We start from the raw sequence: 23,176 nt of genomic DNA, 5'->3' as shown, positions 1-23,176 counted from the left end.
AATTTCGTTGTACTTGTAAAATAACATTAAAGACAGGCTATTGTCTGATATGTCCCGATTGGACCAAATTTTAGTATCTTTGCCCATTAGTGTTCATGTCTGTGCTTTTAAATAAGGGGGAAAAACAGGATAAATTACAGCCAACACATAGTATAATACAGTAACTCTTAAGACTTATATCTGGCTGTGACAATAGTATTAATGGGTTTTAACATAATGTGCTGGATACTTAGAAAATCTACAATGCGTAACAGACAACCCAAAGAGAAATTATGATCTCTAAATATGGTTCTGACAGCAGTTTTTGTTTCCGATAGCATCCACACTATGCTTGCAAAACATTATTTCAACAGACAACATTGAAATAATGTTAATAGGATGCCCCATTAACATTTTAGTTCCCATAAAACTGTCACATATTGATCATCTATTCTGGAGAAAACAAATTGGGTTTAATTTCATAAAAAAAATAAATAAATAAATAAATCAACCACTAAACTTGTTTAACTCAAAAGGCAAAGAAAATGTGTTTTATATGTCTGATTAAACGGTTAGGACACCAGTCCCTCCAATAGCTGGTGTTACCCCCTTTACCTCAAAAAACTTAGTAAGATGCCCACTTCTGACTTTCAGCAGTGTTGATATGGTGTGAGGGGTTTCTTGCATGTACAGCCCGTTTCAAATCATCCTATGGCACCTCCAAAGGATAAGGACGTGTGATTTGACTCTGATCTTTCCAATTTCTCAGTTTTCAGCCCATCCCTGTTGGCTTTACTGGAATGTTTGGGTCATTCTCAATTTGCAGGATTCAGTTCATCTTCAGGTTTTATTTTATTATTATTTAATAATTGCCTCACCAAGCACCCTCTGACACACGGTAGAATTCATGGTAGATTCAATGATGGTGAGCTGACCCGGTCTTGCTGCTGAAAGCCATCCCCAAACAATGACACAATAACATGTCTGACCGTTGGCATGAGGTTCCTTTCCTGGAATGCTCTATTTTATTGAATCAACCATGTCATCTGTTTTGGTCTCCAAATAATTGTACTTTAAACTCATCTGTAAGAACGTTATTCCAGAAGTCATGGTCTGTGTCTATGTTCTCTGCAGCACATGTCAACAACAAAGGTCTGTTTGGATACAGGGAGGATTCCAATTTGGCTTGAAAAGAGGTCACTCCAGATATTAATGAGGTCTAACGTCTCACTGTCCCTCTACTGTGAGTACTTTTGCAGCTGACGTCCTTGTGGCTAACTGCTATCACTTCCTGCCGGCGTAACGTTGTGACAAATGTCAATAGAAAGTGACGTCAAACTCACATCAAATCCACCTTGTTCCCACATAAAAAAAAAAAAAAAGTTTACAATTGAGGACCACATATGGAAGCGGTTCAAATCTGACTTGGGCTAAAAATCCAATATGGGCCAGATCTCAGTGTTCACAGCTGTTCTAAAAATGTCTGCCCTGGTCACTTAGTTTTGGGTCACATTTGCCTGCAGTGTAAAAGAGGCCTTAGAAAATTTTCTGTACAATGGATTGGCTGATTTCAGTTTCAGCTAAAGACTTCTTTTAATCCGTTAGACTCAGATGCTCAGATGACAGTCCTTTAATCTCCCATGGTGTTCACTCTCACCTTAACAGTCAGGAGCACATCGGACTGTGTATGAGGTTTAAACAGGGCAAATCTCCTTTAAAATGCTAGCCAATTATTTTCTGCTCATGTGGGCCTGATGTTATACGCCTGTCTGTGATTTCAGCTATTTTCCATTGAATAAATGCAGGGTTGTCCTAAGATTCCTCATCAGATATTATATTTTTTTGTTCATTTTCATAATGTTCTTAAATCTCTTTTTTTAAGTTTTATATTCTTGATTATAAATACCTGAAATTTGTAGCATTGTTAAAATAGATGTTAAATATTATTGAATATATATTGATAGAATACGCACACTTCTTTACAGTGGACAGTGAGTAGATGATTAAAAATGATGCTAAATGAACAGCTGTCAAACCAAAACAAACCTGGCTTACAGCTAATAATTAACTGAATGAACTAACCTGTCCAGATGAGATAAAATAGCCCTGAGGAGGGCTAGCGAAAGGCAGCTGCTGCTGGGGGATCATCATCATCTGGGAGCTGGCAGAGTAGACATGGGTAGGTGCAACAGATCGAGGGCCACTGCTAGCCTGCACCCTAGGAGCATTGGTGGCCATAGTGGCTCGATTCTGATAGTAACTCTAGAGTAAAAATGAAGGACAATAGAGGACACGTGAAACAAAGCAAAGCAAAAAAAAAAAAACATTTGCTCAGTGTACAAGAAATTTCCAAACTATGCTATGTGTAATCCATTTATTCACATATTGGGAGTATTTTTATTGGTGCGTGTCTCCTATCACACATAACCTCATAGGGAGGCCATGCACTCACAGCACTTGCCAATTTCTAAATCAAGTTGAGGTTGCCGACCATCGAATATACACTTAATATTCAGTCTTGTTTCCCTGTAACACTGAAGTTTTCCCAAGTTAGGAGAGGAGGAACGAAGAGAAAAGCCATTACCTGCAATGCTCTGTATCCACCCTTCAGCCGCACAACACATGAGCAGAGAGCAAGAGAGGGAGTGAGATTAAGGAGAAAACGAGGACTAGAGACAATGAGGCAGGGTTGATGCAAAAAAAGAAAAAAGCAAGGATTGTGACAGGCAGCAGTCTATCCTAAAGCCGTGAGCAGTTCAAACAATCGTAGATGCAAATGCAACGAGTGGAAACAGCATCCCCTCCAGGTCTAAAATCTCATGTGAAACTGCAAAAACCATCCCCATGTGAAAAACATAACAGCATGGTGAGAAAAACGTGGTTAAACAATATAAATTTGTATGAAATAAACAAAGAATCGAGGCCAAAGATTTCGCCCGAAGGATTTTTTTTTTTTTTTTTATCGAATCAATTGAGCTATATTTGCAGCCCTAATTCCAACGAATTATGTAATAACTAACAGACTTGGCTATTGGAGCAGCTTTAAAGTGTTGAAAAGACAGCACAGAGGAGTTATGATAGACAGAACATGGATTGGGATAGCAAAGCAATCGTTTTAAGCATTAAAACACAGCAGCAGCCATGTTTAACACTACCAGATACCCAGGCAATACAGTTGAACATAACTTCCTGATCTTAGCGCTTTTGAGCTTCTGTCATAGTAGAATAGATAACCGAAAACCCCGCACACAATCAAACTGAAACTCTTTAGTGACACACACCGGAACCTGGTTATTAAACCAAACTTCTAGCTTCGCAGTACAGATCCAATCCAGACAAAATGTTTGGATCGCGTATAGGGTACAGGAACTGCAAAAGTTGTTTTGCATAAGGCACTCCTCCTGTGGATCTTGAATTTGGACTATTTTACTATTCCTGGCAGATACTTTAAACATTAAACCCTGACAGTGAGATGACATTATGACCAACCATCCAGGCAGAGATGCACACATAAAGAAAGATGGACTAACTGCCCTGCAAAAGGCACTGGAATGACAACAAAGGTCAATAAATGCAACAGCAATGTACAGGATATCAGAATTACTCATTTCACATATACTGAACACAAAGAGTGTGAGGTGAACTTGATTTACATAAAGAGCAAAATGTATGAGGTTTTACTGCTGATATTTATGTGTCAACCTATAAACTGTTATTAAAGAGGAAAACCCCAAAAACTAATATTTATCTTACATGTTTTTGTTTCGCAAAACAAAACTAGCATCAATTTCAAACTGTCGCCTAATTTGAAAGACTAAACAAAATCAGCGAATGTTTTAACTTGGTTTCTGTTTACCTTTTGCTACTTCTTTTAATCAGAGCTCAACATCTCAAAATGTTTTCATTTTAACTAATAGGGCAGTTTGGCAATCCTTTAAATTGCCAGTCTTGCTAATAAAGTTTCTTCAGAATTGAAATTAGAAAATATTGCACTGAAATGTATCGTATTGGTGCTGCAAGGTTTCATGCTGGCACTACCGAATATTTTGCGATTGAAAACATTTTTGATGTACAAATAATTGTTTTATTATACTTCTAGTTACATTAAGGTAAATAAAATAATGGTGAAACAATTCACTGTTCACTTTAAACTAAAGTGAATGATCATGCTTTTAATGCTTATGCTAGTTTTAGGAACACTGTATGGACAGAGGTGGTGAACAAAAAAATGGTTTTGTGGATGGTAATTAACATAATTCATAGGACTTTGCTACCCTACTGAAGAATTATGAACTCGGGTTAGAATAAATATATTTTAAGAATGAAATGGGAGCCTAAGGAAAAGACTACAAGCAAAGATTTTGTCCAATCTCTGAAAATGTGGCTGTGAGAACATGCATTATACTAATGGCACAGAAGGGATAAAAGGAACAAAGTGAGAAGAGTTAGTACCTGTTGGTGTAAAGTACGAGGCCCTGTAGCAAACTGGGAGGACAGCAGAGAAGAGTTAAGAGGTCACGACAGACATTCAAGGCTTTTACACAGACACTGACCCAAAAAGCATTGTAGCAGAAGAAGCCCGTCAGAAATCCAAGTGAAAGAGCAGGAAAGACATCCAACAAAGCACTCATTTAATCCAAAAACCTAAGCAACGTGAAAGAATACCTGTCTCGGCTGCTGTGCAGAATTCATTTGTGGAGGCGGAGGGGTGGCAAAAACAAGAGAAGGTGGCTGTACGGGGCCGTACGCAGCCTTGAGAGGACAAAAGAGAAAAAAACATTACAGAACCCCAATCTACCCATCAATTGATACCCAGAAAGCAGGCCTCACCTGTGTTAGTCCTGGGGATGGGGAAGGGTTTGGGACAGAGGTGGGTCCCGTTATAGGTTGTGGTGGTTTGTTCATTTCACGTTCTTTTATAGGTCTGCATTAGGGTGGCTGTGTGTTGCCAGCCTTACAGAGGAAGAACAAAACAAAACAAGAAATGATAAGTAATTGTCCATCTAAATCATGTGTTTAAAAAGGTTTCCAGTCATTTTATACAACATATTATTAAAACTAAAATGTCTATAACTGAATAAGCCAAGGCAGCGGTGCAACATATGTTGTCTAAATATATTTGCAGCAATGCTGGATAGGAACACCACTGCATGGACACATCTAAGTGTGGCACCACCATTAGCCGGAGAGGGTGTGGTCTGTGGGCTTTGCCCAAGATAAAACCACCATCACCTCCTCTCACACTTGCATACTGCGTGTCCAAAACATAAAGCATAAACAGCAGTTAAAGTCAAAAGAAATTTAATAAACAAGTTATTGTTTTTGTTTTTTCCATCTAGAACTTTACAAATAATAAATTAGGCAATGAGGCAATACATGGGGAAAAACACAAATGGGTAACCCTACTGGTTTAAAGACATTATATTTAGCTGGCGGGAAATAGCTCCGACAGTTCTAATTTTCAGTAAGTTTAAGAAAATGGATACCTCAGGTCAAAGTGCATTCACTGTGTTAACAGTGTTGTGCTGGGTCCATGTGAGCAAACATGCTGCACAAACAAGTTGATATTGACGCCATAAACGGGAGCGAGTTTGCTGTTAAACATAAAAGAAAAGCTCATTTCTGAATTAAATACCACCTAACAGCTACATGTAGGAAAACCGATGTCTCAAACAAACATGACATTCTGACACAGGAACCATCGTTAGCTGCTAGCTAGTGCCATGCTTTACGGCTTCAAGACGCAATGCTACCATATGGTTGTGAAGCTTGCAGTGATGGATCACCGGTTTGCGGACCGTGATTAAAGATGACAGGTCCTCAACGAAAATATTAACATGTCTTAGCGAAGATGCGGGTTTACACGATTTTTACCGACCCGCTAGCGTGGCAGCCGCTCGTAAATCGTAGCCACCAGCCTGCGTGCTAACGTTACGTGTCCCGCTATCACAGACATTTTCTGTAGTTACGCTACGTGGCTTAGTCCGCATTTAACCTCGGAGTACATAGTGTTCAATTTGGTAGCTACTGCTAACGGGAAACACGTTTTCTCGGAAAATGCGAGAACGGGAAACATATTGTTCCCTGGCAAAGCATTGACACGCTCTAGTTACGGTGGGGCTATTGCTGGTAAACGTCAGCTAGCAGATTAGCTCTGCCAGTGAAATTAGCTAATTAAAACACAGGCCCAACAGGCTCCACGATCAAACGAACCAATCCAATCTGTCATTCACTCGTGTCCTTAGCAGATATTAATTTCAAAAGGTAACTTAGTAAAAAACTACAGCTTCACAATAAAGGCGCCGTCTAAGCACACAATACAAAATATTTTTAAACCAAAACGAGGTAAGAAGTAACTAGTGATGACAACGGAGACCGATGAAGATTAGCCAACTGTCATTTAAGCTAACGTCAGAATAACTTCCACTAAACATCGCTAACAGCAGTCTCAAGTATAAACACCCAGTAAACAGATGTTAAACTGTTACATTGAGCTGATTCTAAGAGTTTTTGGTCAACTAAAGCACAATTGGTCTGCTTGTTATCCAAGCGTGTGGACTGACAGCCGGCAAGGCCTGTTCAACTTGCATGCCTTTCACAAAACTAATACCTAGCTCGAATGCACCTAAAGCTAGAGTCAACAAGGCTAACCGGCCTAATTTCTTACCAGGTACCAACAGGGACAGTGTTGTAAATTTGGAACTTGAGGTGTCAGCCTTTGGTCAGTCTTCTGTTAATGAAAGTTTTGTTTGCTTGTCCTTGCTCCAACAGACGAGTGAAGCGCTTCTTGGTTACTGACTTCAGCGAACTAGTTGGCTAACCGGCAGATGGGGTGAGTGCTACTGATGTCACTTCGGTTTAAATCCCAGGATGTTCAAAAGTGACACTGGTAAAAAATATAATATCTTTCTTCGGGAGTGCTATTGATAATTGCGATGACTCCCAAATGAGCCTCTGGACTGGAGGTCCATGATCAAGGCGTCGATGGTGACGGATTGCCGGTTAGATTTGTACTCGCTCGTACGACAAGGCTCAGAGACAGGCCATAGTGCGATGTTTCTGCTCTACGGAACCGGTGCGCCTCCAAGTCGCGTGGGTAAGTTCCGGGGAAATTACAATTTGATGCCGGTTCCTTGGTCATGTGATACTGGAACGTGAATCATTTGAGGAAACGTACAAGAACCACCCATAGACTTGTTTTAAATTAAATAAAAATGACGACAGGCGTATAAAAAAAAAATTAAAAAAAATGTTATTTTATACAGTGTCTGAAACCTTCTCACATTGTAAACAGCGAAAGTATAAAAATTACATTTTTTAGTCTAAGTCATGATGGGTTGTGTACCTAGAAGAATAAAAATCAACAAGATAGTGAGTTTTCTTCTCTTTTCTGTGACTATTTCTTTTTTCCTCTTCTTTTTGTAAACTTTTCAAGCAACAAATAACCATAGAGATACACAACATGTCGCAGAATTATAGACACAACATTATGGCAAAAAACTGAATCAAAATCAAATTTATTTCAGAGAAGAAATTTCACAAAATATAATAATAATAATAATAAATGCACTGCATAATTACCATTATAAATTATTTGATAATGATTTGACATAAAATTATTTTAAAAAAATCATCAAAACAAAATTTATGTCATGAAAGACTACTTCCTCCACATCCTATTGTAAAGTCAGCTTAATTATAATATGAAGTTATTACACGAGACAAATAAAGAAACTTACCGAAGTCCCACAAAGAGTCATTAAATTACTTGTTCTCCAGTTTGCTGTTAACCAACACAGTAACTGAACTGTGGAAGACTGAAACTGCAAAAATAAGAAAACTATAAATAATAAAAACACAATGATTCAGAATTCAAACAAACACTTTGTTTTTCCGTTTAATATTGCATCAATTTCCAGTTTTGTTTATGTTTACATTTTCCCTCTCAACATTTCCATATTATTTGCTTTGTGCTGTAGTGTGCAATCATGTTGGAACAGGAAGGGGTATACTTGGTATACTGAAGCAATAACGGTTCCTTTCACTGTAACAGGTCGGGTCCAACTCCTGAAGTAACCCATCACCATAATCCACTGACAGCACTCTAACTCTATGTGGTCTTCCACTGTGTTGCACACAACTAATTTCATGTTATAATACACCAAGAGTTGATTGTTTATCATTCAGTAGTAAGTAAATTTCAGCACTAAACTAATTGCACAAGTGGTATCCTATCAACGAACCACTCTGTAGTTCACTGAGCTCCTGAGAGTGGCCCATTCGTTCACAAAGGTTTGCAGAAGCAATTTTGCATGCCTACCAGCTGGATTTTATTAACCTGAGGACATTGAAGTGATTGGAACACCTGAATTTAATTCCTTGAAGGGTGACTTTTGGCAATACAGTGTACATGCATTTACTTAAATTTTTTAAGAAGTTGCAGATAGTTTCTAGAATGTATTTTAACTTCACAAAGCCGAATAACCTCTCAGCAGACAGTTTCTCTTTGCCAGGATTTGTTTGATAGGACTCATTAGACAAATAATTACTCAGAAAAGCCAGAAGTCTTGATCTCTAGTCTGGGTCGGTCAGCAAACCCAAGATGTATTCCCGCACCCAGTCAGGTTCAGTGAGCCTAGCCTTGGGTGAAGTTTAGAGCTCTAGCCTTTGCTGGTCAGAAAATTAGAAAATGGTACGTTTTTTTGGAACCATTTCTAAACAACTGGAGGCACTAAGACTGTCAATTTAAACAGCTGTGTGTATGTACAAGTATACGATTGTGTCAAAACTTTGCCATGGTCTGGAAGAAGATGCAAAATGTCCACCTCAGCTTAAAGAGAATTTGTCATAATATTTAGGAACAAACCACAAACTAGGTTTAAGCAGATTATAAAACTGATACAACCCAAATGTCAGTGTCACAGTGTGACAGCGAAGGAAATGTTACTTGGTCAAGGACTGAAAGGCTGAATCTCAAAAATGTGGATCTTGTTTCAAAATCAGTACATTCAAACTCAATTAAAATTTGCACCTCTCCTACTGAACCTATATATGTTAAGCCCTTCCACTGGGCCCCGGCAGGATTTCTATATCTGGAAGTTAAAATCACACAGAAAATTGGCCAAATATATCTAAATAATATTACATCTTTGATAAAAGAACTGAAAGAAAGTCTAACTAGATGGATTGATATTCCAATATGTTTCTTGGCAGATTAACCTTATTAAGATGTCTGTACTCTCAAACATAATATATCCCATATCTATGCTGTTTGTGATTTTAAAACCAGAAGACATCAAAGTTTATTAGCAGAATTTATTTTGGGTAGTAGGAAGCCTAAGGTCAAACTGGGTTTTCTGCCATAGCTGAAGGAACAGGGCGGATGGAGTTTGCCAAATTCAGGCCAGAATACTCTCCTCCTGGGCTAATCTACACTCACAATGTCCCTGACTAGAGTTGTAGTCACGATATACAATGCCTCTTTCCCCATTAAACCTGTTAGTGAAACGCCCAACTGAATTACCATCTATAGTTAAAGATAATTTCCTGATAAAAAATGTAACATGGGCAAACTGAGGACAAATTTTAAAGGTGGCTCATTTATTCTTTTATTGACATTAGATGACCCAGAACTCTCATATCAAAATGTGGGTTTAAACTTCAAGTTGGCAGAGACCAGGCATGAAATGAATATATGATTTGTCTGATAACGGAACCTTTAAAACATTCGAAACCCTGAAATCTCAATATCATCTGTGAAATAAGGATTTCTACAAATGCTTGCAGATCGGGCATTTTGTTCTTAAGAAAGCCGGGTCTATTAGAAACGGTTTTTTTTAGACCACAGAGAGCACAAACACTTTGTATCAAAATGTATGCCGAGATATGTAGTTTGACCTTAGATAAAGTGCATGGTTGAGAAAATCCTGGAGTACTTTACTTAAATGTGAAATACAGAATGACGTTTGGGATAAACTGTTACTGCTGCCTTCCAGAATCTCAATAAGTAATAGATAAATGGAATTACAATTTAACATATTGTATAATGTTTATATTTCATCATTTATTTACAGTTAGTATAAAAGGGGAGTTTCCCCAAACTGCCATAAATGTAAGTTTCAAATTGGAACAAGATTTCTTATGGGAATGTAGCTTCGTTCAAACTTTCTGGAGGTCAGTATGTGTTAACATCAGCAAAGCAATCAGTCTACATGTGCCAGTTGATCCACTAATATGTTTGCCTGGAAGTGTACAAGACTCTTTGACACAGCAAAAAGAAGCTATTCAAACGCTTCTAACGCTGGCAAGAAAAACTATTATGATGAAGTCGGTCAGACACGAGCTCCCTTCAATCTTCAGATGGAAGTCAATATTTCTGGACTTGTTCAGATAAAACTAGGATATGCTGATAGAAGGATGGATGTTTTTCTGCAAAAAAAAAAAAAAAAAAAAAAACATTTGAAGTTATGGGACTGAATTTTGTCTTGGACTGTAGCATATCTAATGCAGGAATTTATCATGTTGTGACTGACCAGATATGCATTGAAGTTGCATTCTAATTTAATAAACATGATGAAAAAGTTTAAAAAAATAAAAGCAACAAAAAAAACAATTTGTACACGAACAAATTGCCTTCTGGAGGAAGATTTTATGATGAAACATGAAAAGATTTTGCCATTTTGCGGATATAAGGTAAGATGTTCAAAACTAGGAACAACCAATTATAAAGCATGGTAGACGTAGCATCCGTGTTTCGCTACCAGTGGAATTGGGTGTAATTTTTTCTTCAACTTCACTCAACAGCTATAAGGTTGAAACTTGGACACAGTTTGGGTGTTCCAACTGGACTATTAGCTGAAACACATAACATTTTGTCTTGGAATAGATAAAGCTGTCTAACAGTAATCCTCTGGAATGGCTCTCCCAAAGCTTAGGAAACCATGGTAATAGTTATGTTTAAAAATGGGTCAGTACTAATGCTAACTACCTTTTTTAATTCTACCAAAAGGAGTGCAACAGGAAATATAACAGAGGCTTTATGAGGAGTTCAAAAAGCTTGTGATCGAGGTGAAATTTACCAAGGAACATTCAACCAAATATTACTGAAAGTATGCATATTTGAGTCAATAATGAGATAATATATAGCAGTGTAAAAACAGAGACCACACTATCCACAAAAAAAGTCTTGAGATGCTTTATTTGGGAAAAATCAAGCACTGAACAGAGCAAAGTTGATCCAATAAGGTTGGAAGTGTGATATTTTTTTCGCAGCAGAGTAACAATAACTAAAACAATGTGGTCACATGATTATTGATTTGAGGCTCGTAATATTTCTTTGCTGTTTTTGTATAGAAAACAGGCAGCAGGTTTGAACAAAGCAATGTCATTTGGGCGGTGAGTGAAGGAAGTGTAGTTGAATCAGTGATGGCCAACATAGGTGGAAATCTGTCCATGACACTTTTAGGGTTGCTGGCAGGTATGGAAAGTGCACGATTTCTCCAGATCTGGAGGAAGGAAAGAAAAGATTGTAACATTTTAGAAAACATGTATTTTCAAATGCTGATCACAGATGGGTGCCACAAACTATACATTTTTGTTAATAAACTGTAATTCTACTAATTTTGATGTAACTTAGCACAAACCTGAAGCAGTGTCAGTGCATTGTCTGAGCGAGGACATGGCGGACATGTACTCTGGTCCCAAAAACTGCTCATAAGATCTGCCAGCTGGAATTTCCTGGAGGCATTTGGTGGAGTCCTTGAAGAGGAGGTTCTTTCCATTGCTGGATTGGAACATTTTAAATGTGGAATCACTGCCACTGACTCCAAACTTGGTCTGCAAAGAAAGTACAAAATTAGGTTTTTGTATTCACAGTTGTTAAGGACAGTACTTTCTGATTAACTTTGTATTGCAACGGAGTTTGTATTTGAATCGCTGGCGAGACAGCATTAATTAGGCTTTGTAATCAATATTCTGCTTCAAGCAAAGTCAAACAACCACTGAGGATAGATAAAATTGTCCTTCAATACTAATATATTCTCTGATTAAACTTTCAAAATGCTAAAAATAGACGGTAAGAGATATATTTATTTCCAGATGTGAAGGCAAAGTGGTTAATATAGGGCTCCATATGACATTAAAAGACCCAATTTGATTTTAATTTTACCATGATCAAACAGAATAAATGTTTATTTGCAAATTGTCAGATAATTCTTAGGCAGGTATTTTTAAAAACTAATTAATAGTTTTAATTTTGCTTTGAATAAATGATTGAATCTTTTTTGGTACGACACAAGCAAAATGCAGAATGCAAATTATGGTGCCTAATAAAAATGAAGAATCAACAAAAAGCAAGTGATAACAAATTGTTTTTAAAACTGAGGATGCTACAATAATAAACTGTTCTGTGAATATTCTTTATCCATTCTATTATTTGTTTTGCTCATATTGCCCATAAAGTTTATCACTGACCTGCTGGTCCTGGAGGATGCGGACCACGTTGTCACGAATCTCAGGGCGAGTTACCACAGCGTGTGCTGGGACAACAGCCAAGTGGCAAGAAGTAAATTCATTGACTGGCACCGGATCCTTTCCAGGGCAGATCAGCTGGTAGTCGGCAGAATTCACACCACGAGCCCATTCTGGACCGTTACCTTTGATGAGAAACAAATGAGACATAGATTTAAGAGATGCCGAGGTTTTCCAACTAACAATTCAGCAAAGTGATACTGTAAAATCAGGTCAGCTTATGTCTCTTACCATTACTGTTTTCTTCAACAGTTGAGTGTTTAATAAAGGCAACATCACCAGCACCCTCAACTAGACATCTGCAACAATGAGCCATATATGATGTTACACTAAATTAATACTTTCCAAAAGAGAGATTTCAAAAAGGTCAGTGGAAATAGTTAGTGTGGTTCTGTCATGTATGACATTCTGTACAAGGCTTACTTTGAAAAACACTTCTAAACTTGAAGTGTAATTTTTAAACAAAAATTTGAGTACATCATAAGACCAAATCTCAGAGAGGATTGGCAAAAAAAAAACAAAGACATACATTGTTATACATAGTCACTGTTGCATCTTAAGGTACCTGAAAGCTCCAGCATAACCGTAGTACTGCTCGTTGGCACTGGCTTTGCACTTGGCCTCATCTCCCACGGCTTTGCCACTGCCTTTACACTCACTGCAGAATGGAGAGTTGAGTTCAGCTCCGGGGGCACAACCGCTGCTGAAGAAATTAGCTGTTGGAGAAGCAGAGCATCATCCTTTAGAGGGACCAAAAACCTCCTTTTAAAAGATGGCTCATTTTAAGCCTTTAAAGAATCCAAAAATATGTCATTTTATGAAATTCATCTGCTGAATTGTCTTGTAATAGGTGCAAATTTTGTACCAGTGTGTTTAAATTTTATGTAATCATTCTATATTGTATTTGCTTTTTAAATTAAACGGTCCATCACTTACCAAAGTTGCAGTCATTAGTCTGGGAATGGATGCGACCCATGGGGATATTCCAGCCAGCTGTCCTGCCAATGCCTGTGTGGCAGGATTTCTTTCCCTTCAGGTTCGCCCAGTTCACCCCCGAAGACTTCTTTACCACAGCGACAGCGTAATAAGAGGAGGCTGTGGCTGTGAAATCAGAAGTAAAGAGGTTACAGCATGAAAATCTGAAAATATTGTTTTAAAAGAGAAAACAACAATGGCTTAGCTTAAAGCTGGCAAGTTTAGGATACATTTTATTAGATCATTTAAATGACCTCAAAAGTTTCGTATATGCACAGTTTTTCTTGTGATACATTGTCTTTTGTAATGTAGCAAAATATGATGTGCTAAATCAACGCAAAGTTGCATGATTAGGAAGTGAAAGGAAATTATTATATATAAATATATATATTTTTTACAAACAAATATCTAAAAAGTGTGGTGAGCATATGTATTCACTGACATGATTCAAGAGGGACATGAATAATGCCACTGGTAAAAGAAATCAATAAAAAGTTCAGTTTAATGTTTGTCTCGAGCCATGGAGAAGACTCAGCAAAGATCAGAAGATCCTCTAGTCAGATTAGACCAACATTGAACTTTTTAGTCTAACACTGCACATCACTCCACCATTATTGGAGGCAAACATATTATCTTGCATCCCCACAGTAAAAACATAGTGGTGGCAGCATTATGCTGGGGGGTTTTCCTTAGCAGGGACATGGAAGCTGGCCAGAGTCGGTTAAGAAACACAAAGTGCTAGTGGCACAAGGCTGGTTGACCTATGAGAGGTTTGCCTTCCAGCAGGACAACCAAAGAGTTGCATGCCACACCTTTAAGATTTTTATTTTTTAAAGGAAATTATAAAAACATGAATCATTTACTTTCCACTTCACAATTGTGCTGGTAAAATCCCAAATAAAACATTGAAATCTGTGGTTATACCTTGATAAAATCTTTAACAACCTTCCCTATGCTTTTGTAAGGCACACTAAACATCTAATCCATTTCCCTCGAAATTGTTCTTAGTTCATCGACACTAACCAGGTATACCTACATTCTGAAACAGTTACAGACACTACACTGAAACTACACGTCAAAATTGTGTCTTAATAAAAATATAAAACAGAGATAGTTGCAGTACCTGGAGAAGAGCCACACTGTTCTGTGGAGAGACAGACAGGTGAAAACATTACCCAAAGCTTATACAAAAATACAACGTTTCTACAATCTGTCAGGCTTTATGTACATTTAAAGGCATCATACCTTGCTGATACTGCTCCACCATGGCAGGAACCAGACCACACTTTCCAGCGGTGTAAACCTGTCCTCCATCCACTGCCATAGCATCTGCCTCTTTGCGCTGCAGGACATTTAAAACAAAGCACCTTTAGAAAGAAAACAAATAAAAAACAAATTCTCCTATAAACAGCAGAGAACATATTTCTTTCTAGTTTTACCATAATCTTCTTGAAGCACTCCTCAACACTTGGGGCGTTCTGGCACTCAATAGAGGCGCTGTCGCCAGTCACGCTGTTGATACTCCACGTGTCACACTTTTCAGTCTCAGCATGGCCCACAGCGCACCATCGGATGGCAGAGGATACAGTTCCTGCAGTCTGCTCTGAAGAGGGAAGTAAAAAAAGACCATGTAGAGTCAGGTATGGATCATGACTGATAAAAGGGTGGATCTAATAATTTTTATCACTATGTTTTTCCCACTTTTACCTTTTCTGAGGGAGTGGACGATGCTTATGTATTCAGCACCCAGATACAGGAAGGAGTCTGTGTTTGGGGGCACTTTCACCAACCTCTGTGTTGAATCCTTGAACATCAGATTCTTGGCAGGGGCATACGCCTCCGAGGAGAAGAGGTTGAAGTTCTGAAAAGCGAGCAAGCCAAGTCACAGTGAAAATACAGAACACAGTTTTGAGTCAGATGAAACACAAGCTGATATTCCTGTTTTCCTTCCTCCTGTATGAGGCAGTCTCTACTTTTTCCTTATGCTGTGTTAATTTTACCTGCACTCCATTGAGACTATTCCAGATTAAGTCAGCCAGCCCTGGGTCCTTGCGAGTGATAACAGCATGAGCAGGCACTCTGGCCAGGTGGCAGTTTTTATAGCTATCAATGGGTGCTCTTGTATTATCCTTGCAAAGCAGCTCATATTTGGACTTCTCAGAATCTAAGTGAGGGAAAATGAAGAAATCTTACTTGTGTTTATCTAAATACATTTTGTATTTACAACCGTAATACCACATCAACACTTACCATAGAAAGTTAGTAAATTTGTGTTTATTATTTTTTGTTGTAACAATGCCTCTTGGTGATAAGTCCCTTAAAAGCCTTTTGTTATATTATTTCTATTCAAATGGTGACAAAATTGTAAGAAAACTGCATTTGTGTGTTGAACAGCAGATTTGAGATTGTACCCATGACAAACTTCCTAAATCCTCTCTGCCAATGACAAACAGTTTATTCTGCTCTTGACTTTTGTTTCGTGTCATTTATTGGATTGGATGATAGAACTTGGAATAAACAAGATGCATTGGGAATTTAGCAAATTATTCTTTTAAATAAAAGGGTCCTCAGTAGTACATAGAAGAAATTGAAACAACCAGAATAGCCTGGCACCTTCTCCTCATGGTGGTCACCTCCCTGGTCACACACTGGTGTGGGATGGAATACCATTACTCAACCAGCAAATCAGCCAATGTTGCTATGTTGCTCACTTTGGCATGAACAGCATGCCCAAGCTGATCAAACCAGTGTTCACTGGGGTCAGGTTCTGGACATTGCATGCCCTTCACTTCCAAATTCTGGTGTTGGTCTCTGAAATGTCCTGCTCTGTGGGAGTGAGCATTGGCATCTAGTAGGATAGATCTCAAGATTTGAGATATGGGGTTGCCACTGATTTTAGAATCTCAACTTCATTTATCCTTGCATTAAGATTGCCTCCAATAGTGACAAGTATTTTTTTCCAGTAAAGAAGATGCTATGAGTCGAACGTTATAATATATATATATATATATATATATATATATACTTGGCATTTTCTGTTTGTATTTGATTTTACAGGCAAAATGTTAAGATAATAAATAAAACAAAAAACTTACAAATTAAAAGAAAATATCATCAGGTAAAATTAACTCGTTAAAGCCAATGATACATTGAGATTAATGACACTGACCGGGTACAGTAAGGTGCTTCACAAATGCCACTTCGCCTGCATCCTCTGCCAGACACCTAAAAATTTAAACAAGTGAAAAAAAAAGAAACTTAAGCAGGAACAATACAAGCAACTGATGTGAGACTAAGGTAGGATTCTTATTGCCTGTCTGATATCAATAAAATGGCATTGGACGTATGTGAAGATAATAGCAAATACTGACTGGAATGCTCCAGAGTAGTCATAGTAAGGCTCCTTTTGGGACCTGGAGCAGTCTCCCTTGCACAGTTCGCACAGCTTGGAGCCTCTTGTTGCCCCTGGGACACAGCTTGCATGAAAGAAGGTGCTCACCGCTGAAAATATATAAAATATTTAATTCATAATATTTAACAAATAATACTACTTTAATTGACTTTGAATAAACTTTACTTTGCTGCACTAACTCATGCTTTCTTAGACCTAAAAATTATAAGCAGTCAATATCTGCATCAGATGACTCTCTTGGCGTTTTGGTGCTGTAAAATTCACAATTACTGGTCCCTGAAACTGAAGCTAACTGCCAGTCCAAGAGGGTCCAAGAACAAGGCAGACTTTGACCTTTCTAAAACAACTCAAATCTCAAAAATGTCATATGAAAACTAACTCATGAACCACTAACTTATTGCTATGTTGGCACTGGATGGTTATCTACAAAGAAGCTAGTGATTATTTAGATTGGAAACTGAGGTAGAAGGTCAGTGTGCCATTACTGATCACTTTGTTCAAATACATACTTAGAACGGAGCTTGTAAATGGTTTCCGGTGAGAGCTACTGTTTGATAAAAAGGCAAATGTGTACCCTTTTTCCAATTGGTAACATTTACATTAGACCTTTTTCGAACCTGAAATGTTCGGTCTTCAGTACGACTTTTACACAAGATGGCGCATCACTGCCTACTTCCATCTCCCGTGTAATTAATCACAGACAACTCTCTGCAAAGCTTTCAATACAAAGTCGACATTTAAAGGTTCATAAAATAGCCTTGGCATAAACTTCTATGATGTTGTGAGCATTGGAGTTATTTAGGATGATATAGGTTTGCTTGGGTCTTGACCCTTCTCAGACTAAGTGTTTGCTTTGGCCTCCACTAACAACTAGTCTGGATATACAAAAAAATTATAGTAACTGATTTACTGTGATCAGCATGCCAAAAGAGTTATCTGCTGCATGTAACGTGTTAACTTCTTTCAACCTTTCAGTAGAACCTCACTTCAAAAATGCTGAATTATCTCTTTAACCCCTTATTGCCTGAATTGTTTTAATATGTGGATTTGCTGTGAATATAGCACATACAACAGGCACTGCATAAAGATATTTCGAATTAGGGATTCATAGAAAAACATGCATAATGTGATATTGTTGGTGAATGTCGCAATAATGATATGACTTTCGATAAATAAACAAATACTTAATGCTAATGTATTTTTGTTCTGGTATCATAGAAATGAAGGAGTTGGAAATAATGGTTCTTAAATATTAACCTAAGATTTATCACAGTCCAAGCCAGTCTTCGTGATTTTTATATTACGTACCGTGATATTGCGATAATGATTCAATACTAGTTTATGGTGCAGCCCTTTATGGACATAAGGAAACATACATTGGAAATAGCTCCTTTTGCTAAATGGCAGCAAAATGCGTCCAATGTAATCCCCGGTGTATTTGGGTTATGCATCAACAGCTAAAGGTACGATACATACACCACATTGTCTGTATTAAGGCCGGAAGCAGGTTGAGGCAAATATGTTACAATATTCATCAAGGGGTTGTGTTCCCAGACTAGGCAGCAGGCAGTCATTATGTAACTGCAATACATAGTGATAACATTGGGTGAAGAAATAACTCTTTTCTACATTTACGGCGTTTCAGACAGAGCAGAATTAGTGTCTTCTTTTCAGTTTACTGTATAGCTAAAATGTTTGTGTCAGCTTTTAGCTTGTTACCGTGGCCGGTGTTTTCCAGCATCATCTTTTAAGAATATTTGGATTTTTTAAAACAAATTAATCTTTTTTTGAATTAATGTAAACGAAATTAGCTGTATGCTGAAAGTGAATTACTTAAAGTAGCCCCTGAAAAAAATCAAAATTATCTTGGCATGCCTTCACTTTGTGTAAACAATCCAAACACTAGCTTGCTGTTGTTACTCTTCGGTTATGCATGGGTTCATAAAATAAGTGTCATAGAGTCAAAGATACTGTAAATCAGGTTTTTGATTTGTCAATCATTTTTACAGCATTGTTATTTTCATCCAATTTTTGTTTCCTCCAGCAAACACCTATAACTTCTCGAAAATGTTGGTATTAAAGTCTGTTATAGCATCCCACATTTTAATCTAAAGTACATGGAAATAATCAGATGGTATTTGTTAACTTTTATCTGAGGGCTGACTTTAAAGGGAAAAAAATGAGTACTTACCCTCCTCCACCGGTTTGTCCTCAATGCCGTCCCACTGAATGATATTCATTGAAACCAGAGTTCCAATGGGAATGTTCCAACCCGCAGATTTTCCCAAACCAGTGTGACAGGATTTCTTCCCTCCAAGTTCTCTGAGGACAAATCCAGTTCCCTTCTTCACCACAGCCACAGCGTAGTAGCAGGTTTCTGAAGCTAAATATGTGGGATTAAAAACAAGGAGAGATTAAAGCTGTCACTCATCATGCATAATTTATGTGCAAAGACAGCTGATTAGCATGCATACCATCGCCGTAGTCCTCAGCAATGATGGGGTGGAGATCATAGTTGTTCAATCCTGCTGTGTAAACATCACCTCCATCTACTGTGATTGCATCTGCTTCACCACCCTGTCAGAAACGACACTCTAGAATAAATGTGTCTAATGTCTCTAAATGGATATATATTTGTATGTTTTATCAGACTCAATTAAGCATTTGAACACACAAAAAGACTATTTATTGTTTCATAATGGTGGTTGCAACAGTTCTTAACTGTTAAAGCAATGTAAATTTTTTCACTGTAAAGTTTGTGTTTTTCACTGTAGAACTACCATATTCCCATCAGTTCTGAGCTGTATACATTGTGTTTTGTATATTTTCAGTGAATTCTGGGAAGATTATACTGTCCTGACAGATACAGAAATATGGACAAAACAAAAAAAAGAACTTGACTTAAATAAAATATTTGGCTTTGGGGCTTTCCCCTCAGATCGGGTTTATAATCAGTTTCATTTATTGTTATGAAATGTTTTGTGACTTTTTTGTTTCAATGTGTAAAACAGGGTCTGTCATCTATGAAAACTTGAAGACCCTATTAGTTTTTTATATCAGCAATCTCAATCTCTCTTTAAACAACTTCAGATATCTCATTTATTAGTAAACTAGTGGAAGGCTTTATGCTTTCAACATTTGCTTTATGATTAGGTTAATTTTATGGAAGAAGTATCAGAATTGTTTTTCATTAACTTAGTTAAAAATTCCTTTCCTACTTCAATTTCTTTGCTAGCTAGCATTAGCATTGCATAGCTATTTTGTTGGCTTGGAAGTGAGTTAGAAGCCAACAATACTGATGGCAAGAAATGCATTAAGGACAAATTGAACAAAATTATGTTAACGTATTTTTTTAATTACAACTTTTTTCCAGAGCAAGAGCTAACTGGTGTGAGATAACTTGAGTAAGCTAAGCAGAGTGAGCTAACTCAGCGAGCTATCTGGAAGGTTTAGCAGGGGATGTGCCAATGTTGGGTACTGTAACGTGCTTCTAGATCAGATATATACAGGAGTTTTAATATATGGTCTGTTGAGGTCACTGGTTCCAGTTACCTCCAGCTTTGCCTGATCAATCCCATCCCATACTTTGACCCCTAACGTTGCCATTTGTGACGGAGCTCCTGTGCAGTTTCTTCTATGTATTCTACAGGAAATCCCCTGATTTTTTTGTTGGATACATGGGCTTCAAACATAAGGCCATGTTTTATTTTGTTAAAAATTTGGGCGAAACCTTTTGAGTAAAAAATTTACCCATTTGTTTTGCTGTCATTATTAACCTTCTTTTTATGTATTACTTAAGTTGGATTTGATAGGTTGAAAATACCTTCTGAGTGAGCTCCACTTAACATGGTGTCATAATATTTTAGACAATGTTATTTGTATTCTTTCATTTAATAATTTAACTTACATACATTTACAAAGGGCAATAGACTAATGTGTTGTTTAGCTATAAAATTTTGTAATAATGTTTCAATGATTTTGAACCCTGTTGTTAGTCTATGCAGCACCTCATAATAGCTCTTCATGGAAGAATGCACTTTCACTGATGCCTGTTGTATTAATGTATTTATTTCAGTTTGCTTGTCTGTTAAAATGATCCCTTTGTATAAGTATATTATTCTTAAAATTGCAGAATAAAAACTTCGCAGCAAAGTTATAAATTGTCTTTCTTGTCATTCATTTCTTTCAACAATAAGCTTGTATTTTGCTATTGTTTATTTTACAGTAAAACCAATTTGCTGTTGCTTTTTGTACAGTGTGGATGGATGCTCTGCTAGACCTTAGTTTGACATTGATTTTTACAGTTAAATTGAAATAGGCTACAGGGGATACTGGATAATTGTTTCCAGTAACTAACAGTTATTTTAAGAAAATCTAATTTATTGTTTACTCAACAACAGTTTACACGATGTAATAAGATTTTTATAGAATTAGCACCTTTAATCTTCTTGTTTGGAAATGTTTGGTTTTTTTTTTTTTTTTATTAATTTCATTTATTAAAAAATGTCTAAATTATCTATGTGATTTTATTGCATTTGCCCTTATTTTATATTTTATTACAAATAATTGGCTTTTTGTATTTCAGTGTTTATTCTATGGTTTAGGCTTTTAAGAATGTTATTGTATTTAGTAGTTTTTATTTCAGGTGTTTCCTCACTACATATTTTAATTTTCTGAGTTCCTCATTTTCTACAATTGTTTAATTTACTTAAGAAAACGTTAAATTAGTTTCCTTGTTTTTTTCATTGCCAGTATGTATTTTTTACATCTGTGTGGCACTTTGTGTTATCCGAATAAAAAATGGTTGATTGATATGCTGTAAGAAAAGTTCTATTTATCATTTTAATCATCTTATTCCTAGTTTTAGCTCTTTGGATAATTTAGATTTTATTGTAATATTTGTTAGTAGATTTTGAATTTACAAATCCAAGCTTTGTCCCTAAGACTTTGTTGTGTTGTCTTGTTTTTGCCACATTCATACATTTTAATAGGAACAAAACATGTTTAGCACTCCCTGCTACCCCTGTGTAACAAAAACAGTTATATAAGTCTTATAGTCTTCACCCTGCTACATCATCAGCCCTTAGCAGCCTATGGAAGATGTTCAGCTATCTCCAACAAGTGTCAGAATCATATTTTAGTAAAAAGAAAACATCATTAATTGTACAGGGGAGCACATTGATAAGGTTTGGATGTTAAAGCATTGTTTTCTGTAATGAAACAATCTGGATAGTTTTGAGAGAAACTACTGATTGTAATTACACGTTAACTAGAAACAAAATTGCATTAAATGAGGGTAATATCCTCACCTTGATTGCAATAATGCACTCAAGGGTGTTTGCCTTTTTCAAGCAGGCGAAAGCAGGAGCTGCAGCTGCAAGATCCATGCACTTCCGTAATTCTAGGTCCGACTTTACACACCATCTTACTTTCCCAGCCGGGGCCGCAGACACGGCGGCTTTAAATAAAGAAATATATCAGTATGGATTAGTCAACCTAAAATTAAATAATTCTTTATAATGTAGAAGTCTTTTACCGAGACATCCGAGTAGCGCCACAAGGAGGAGAGGCTTCATGCTGGTGGACTGTGGGGTCTTCTGACCTGAAGGACTGAGCAGACTTTCCGTCAGGGGGCTGTGGTTTTATAGCAGAGCCAACTGGAGCTATCCAAGAGATAAAATACCACAGTTTGCTCAGGTTTCCTAATGTGAGGGGGCCTGTGTACTTTGGTGTGCTGATAAATGAGAAAACAGAGGCCTGACCCAAGTTTCCACATAATGGAATTTCACATCCATACAAATCAGTTTAGACAACAAAAGTAGCCACGTTTTCCACCCATTTGAAGTATTGGCTGTTTTTCTCCCCCCCAGAGTTTAGTTCACTGGATTTACAGTTTTTATAGTGTGATAATGTTTTGATTATTGCCCACTTTCCAGTTAGCTCTTGTGGTACAAAAGAATAAATAAACTGATTAACTGACTTTTTCATCACCTTTGTTCATCAGGCAAAACTTGTTTGTAAAGGGCAACACAAGCAGCTAATTGTCATCATGCAAAAAAGCAACCCTCTTTGGTTGTAGATCTAATATATGTGGATGTTTTTTTTTTGCTATATGTAAAACAATGGAGAATTCTAAACGACTACCAAAAGTCCTCGTTTTGTTATCCTGCTGCTTTTTTGTACACGTTGCAGGTCTTTGATGCGTGACTGCAGTTTAAATTTTGTATTTAAAGTTTGCATTTTGTTCCTTGAAACAGCTGGTTCAAATATTATCTTACAATA

General features: G+C 37.2%; 2 protein-coding genes across 3 annotated transcripts in view; both read right to left on the bottom strand.

The window, feature by feature from the left end:
- eif4g1a (eukaryotic translation initiation factor 4 gamma, 1a) overlaps positions 1-6,784 on the bottom strand; it is a 30,850-nt gene extending 24,066 nt beyond the window's left edge. Inside the window, exons 1-6 of one of the 2 annotated variants that reach the window (XM_047368100.1) lie at positions 6,647-6,784; positions 4,810-4,932; positions 4,645-4,731; positions 4,432-4,464; positions 2,564-2,584; positions 2,062-2,241 (exon numbers count right to left, since the gene is read on the bottom strand). In XM_047368100.1, the coding sequence (XP_047224056.1) occupies positions 2,062-2,241; positions 2,564-2,584; positions 4,432-4,464; positions 4,645-4,731; positions 4,810-4,884 (396 nt within the window). In that variant the 5' untranslated portion in view covers positions 4,885-4,932; positions 6,647-6,784. The remainder of the gene's footprint in view (positions 1-2,061; positions 2,242-2,563; positions 2,585-4,431; positions 4,465-4,644; positions 4,732-4,809; positions 4,933-6,646) is intronic. The other variant, XM_047368102.1, reaches the window with a different exon arrangement.
- Positions 6,785-11,159: 4,375 nt separating this feature from the next.
- Positions 11,160-22,586, bottom strand: tfa (transferrin-a). The gene is made up of 17 exons (XM_047368855.1): positions 22,431-22,586; positions 22,204-22,352; positions 19,369-19,471; positions 19,086-19,277; positions 16,854-16,983; positions 16,652-16,707; positions 15,483-15,646; positions 15,190-15,343; positions 14,922-15,085; positions 14,728-14,824; positions 14,606-14,626; positions 13,444-13,608; positions 13,073-13,223; positions 12,739-12,806; positions 12,451-12,632; positions 11,622-11,814; positions 11,160-11,483 (listed from the first exon to the last, which is right to left on the bottom strand). The coding sequence occupies exons 1-17, from the start codon at positions 22,468-22,470 to the stop codon at positions 11,440-11,442; spliced, it is 2,073 nt and encodes a 690-aa protein (XP_047224811.1). The 5' UTR covers positions 22,471-22,586; the 3' UTR covers positions 11,160-11,439.
- Between the last annotated feature and the right edge of the window lie 590 nt (positions 22,587-23,176).

The sequence above is a fragment of the Girardinichthys multiradiatus genome, chromosome 6, assembly GCF_021462225.1.
Source record: "Girardinichthys multiradiatus isolate DD_20200921_A chromosome 6, DD_fGirMul_XY1, whole genome shotgun sequence".
Taxonomy (NCBI): Eukaryota; Metazoa; Chordata; class Actinopteri; order Cyprinodontiformes; family Goodeidae; genus Girardinichthys; species Girardinichthys multiradiatus.
This window is presented reverse-complemented; position numbering and strand designations above follow the sequence as displayed.

What these genes read in the sequence shown, in the direction of transcription:
- tfa (XM_047368855.1), bottom strand. Translation starts at nt 22,470, where the DNA reads ATGAAGCCTCTCCTCCTTGTGGCGCTACTCGGATGTCTCG. An exon ending in GGTGGAGCAGTATCAGCAAG is followed by an intron (nt 14,627 to 14,727) that starts GTATGATGCCTT and finishes GTCTCTCCACAG; the next exon opens with AACAGTGTGGCTCTTCTCCA. An exon ending in ACAGTGTGGCTCTTCTCCAG is followed by an intron (nt 13,609 to 14,605) that starts GTACTGCAACTA and finishes CTGATTTCACAG; the next exon opens with CCACAGCCTCCTCTTATTAC.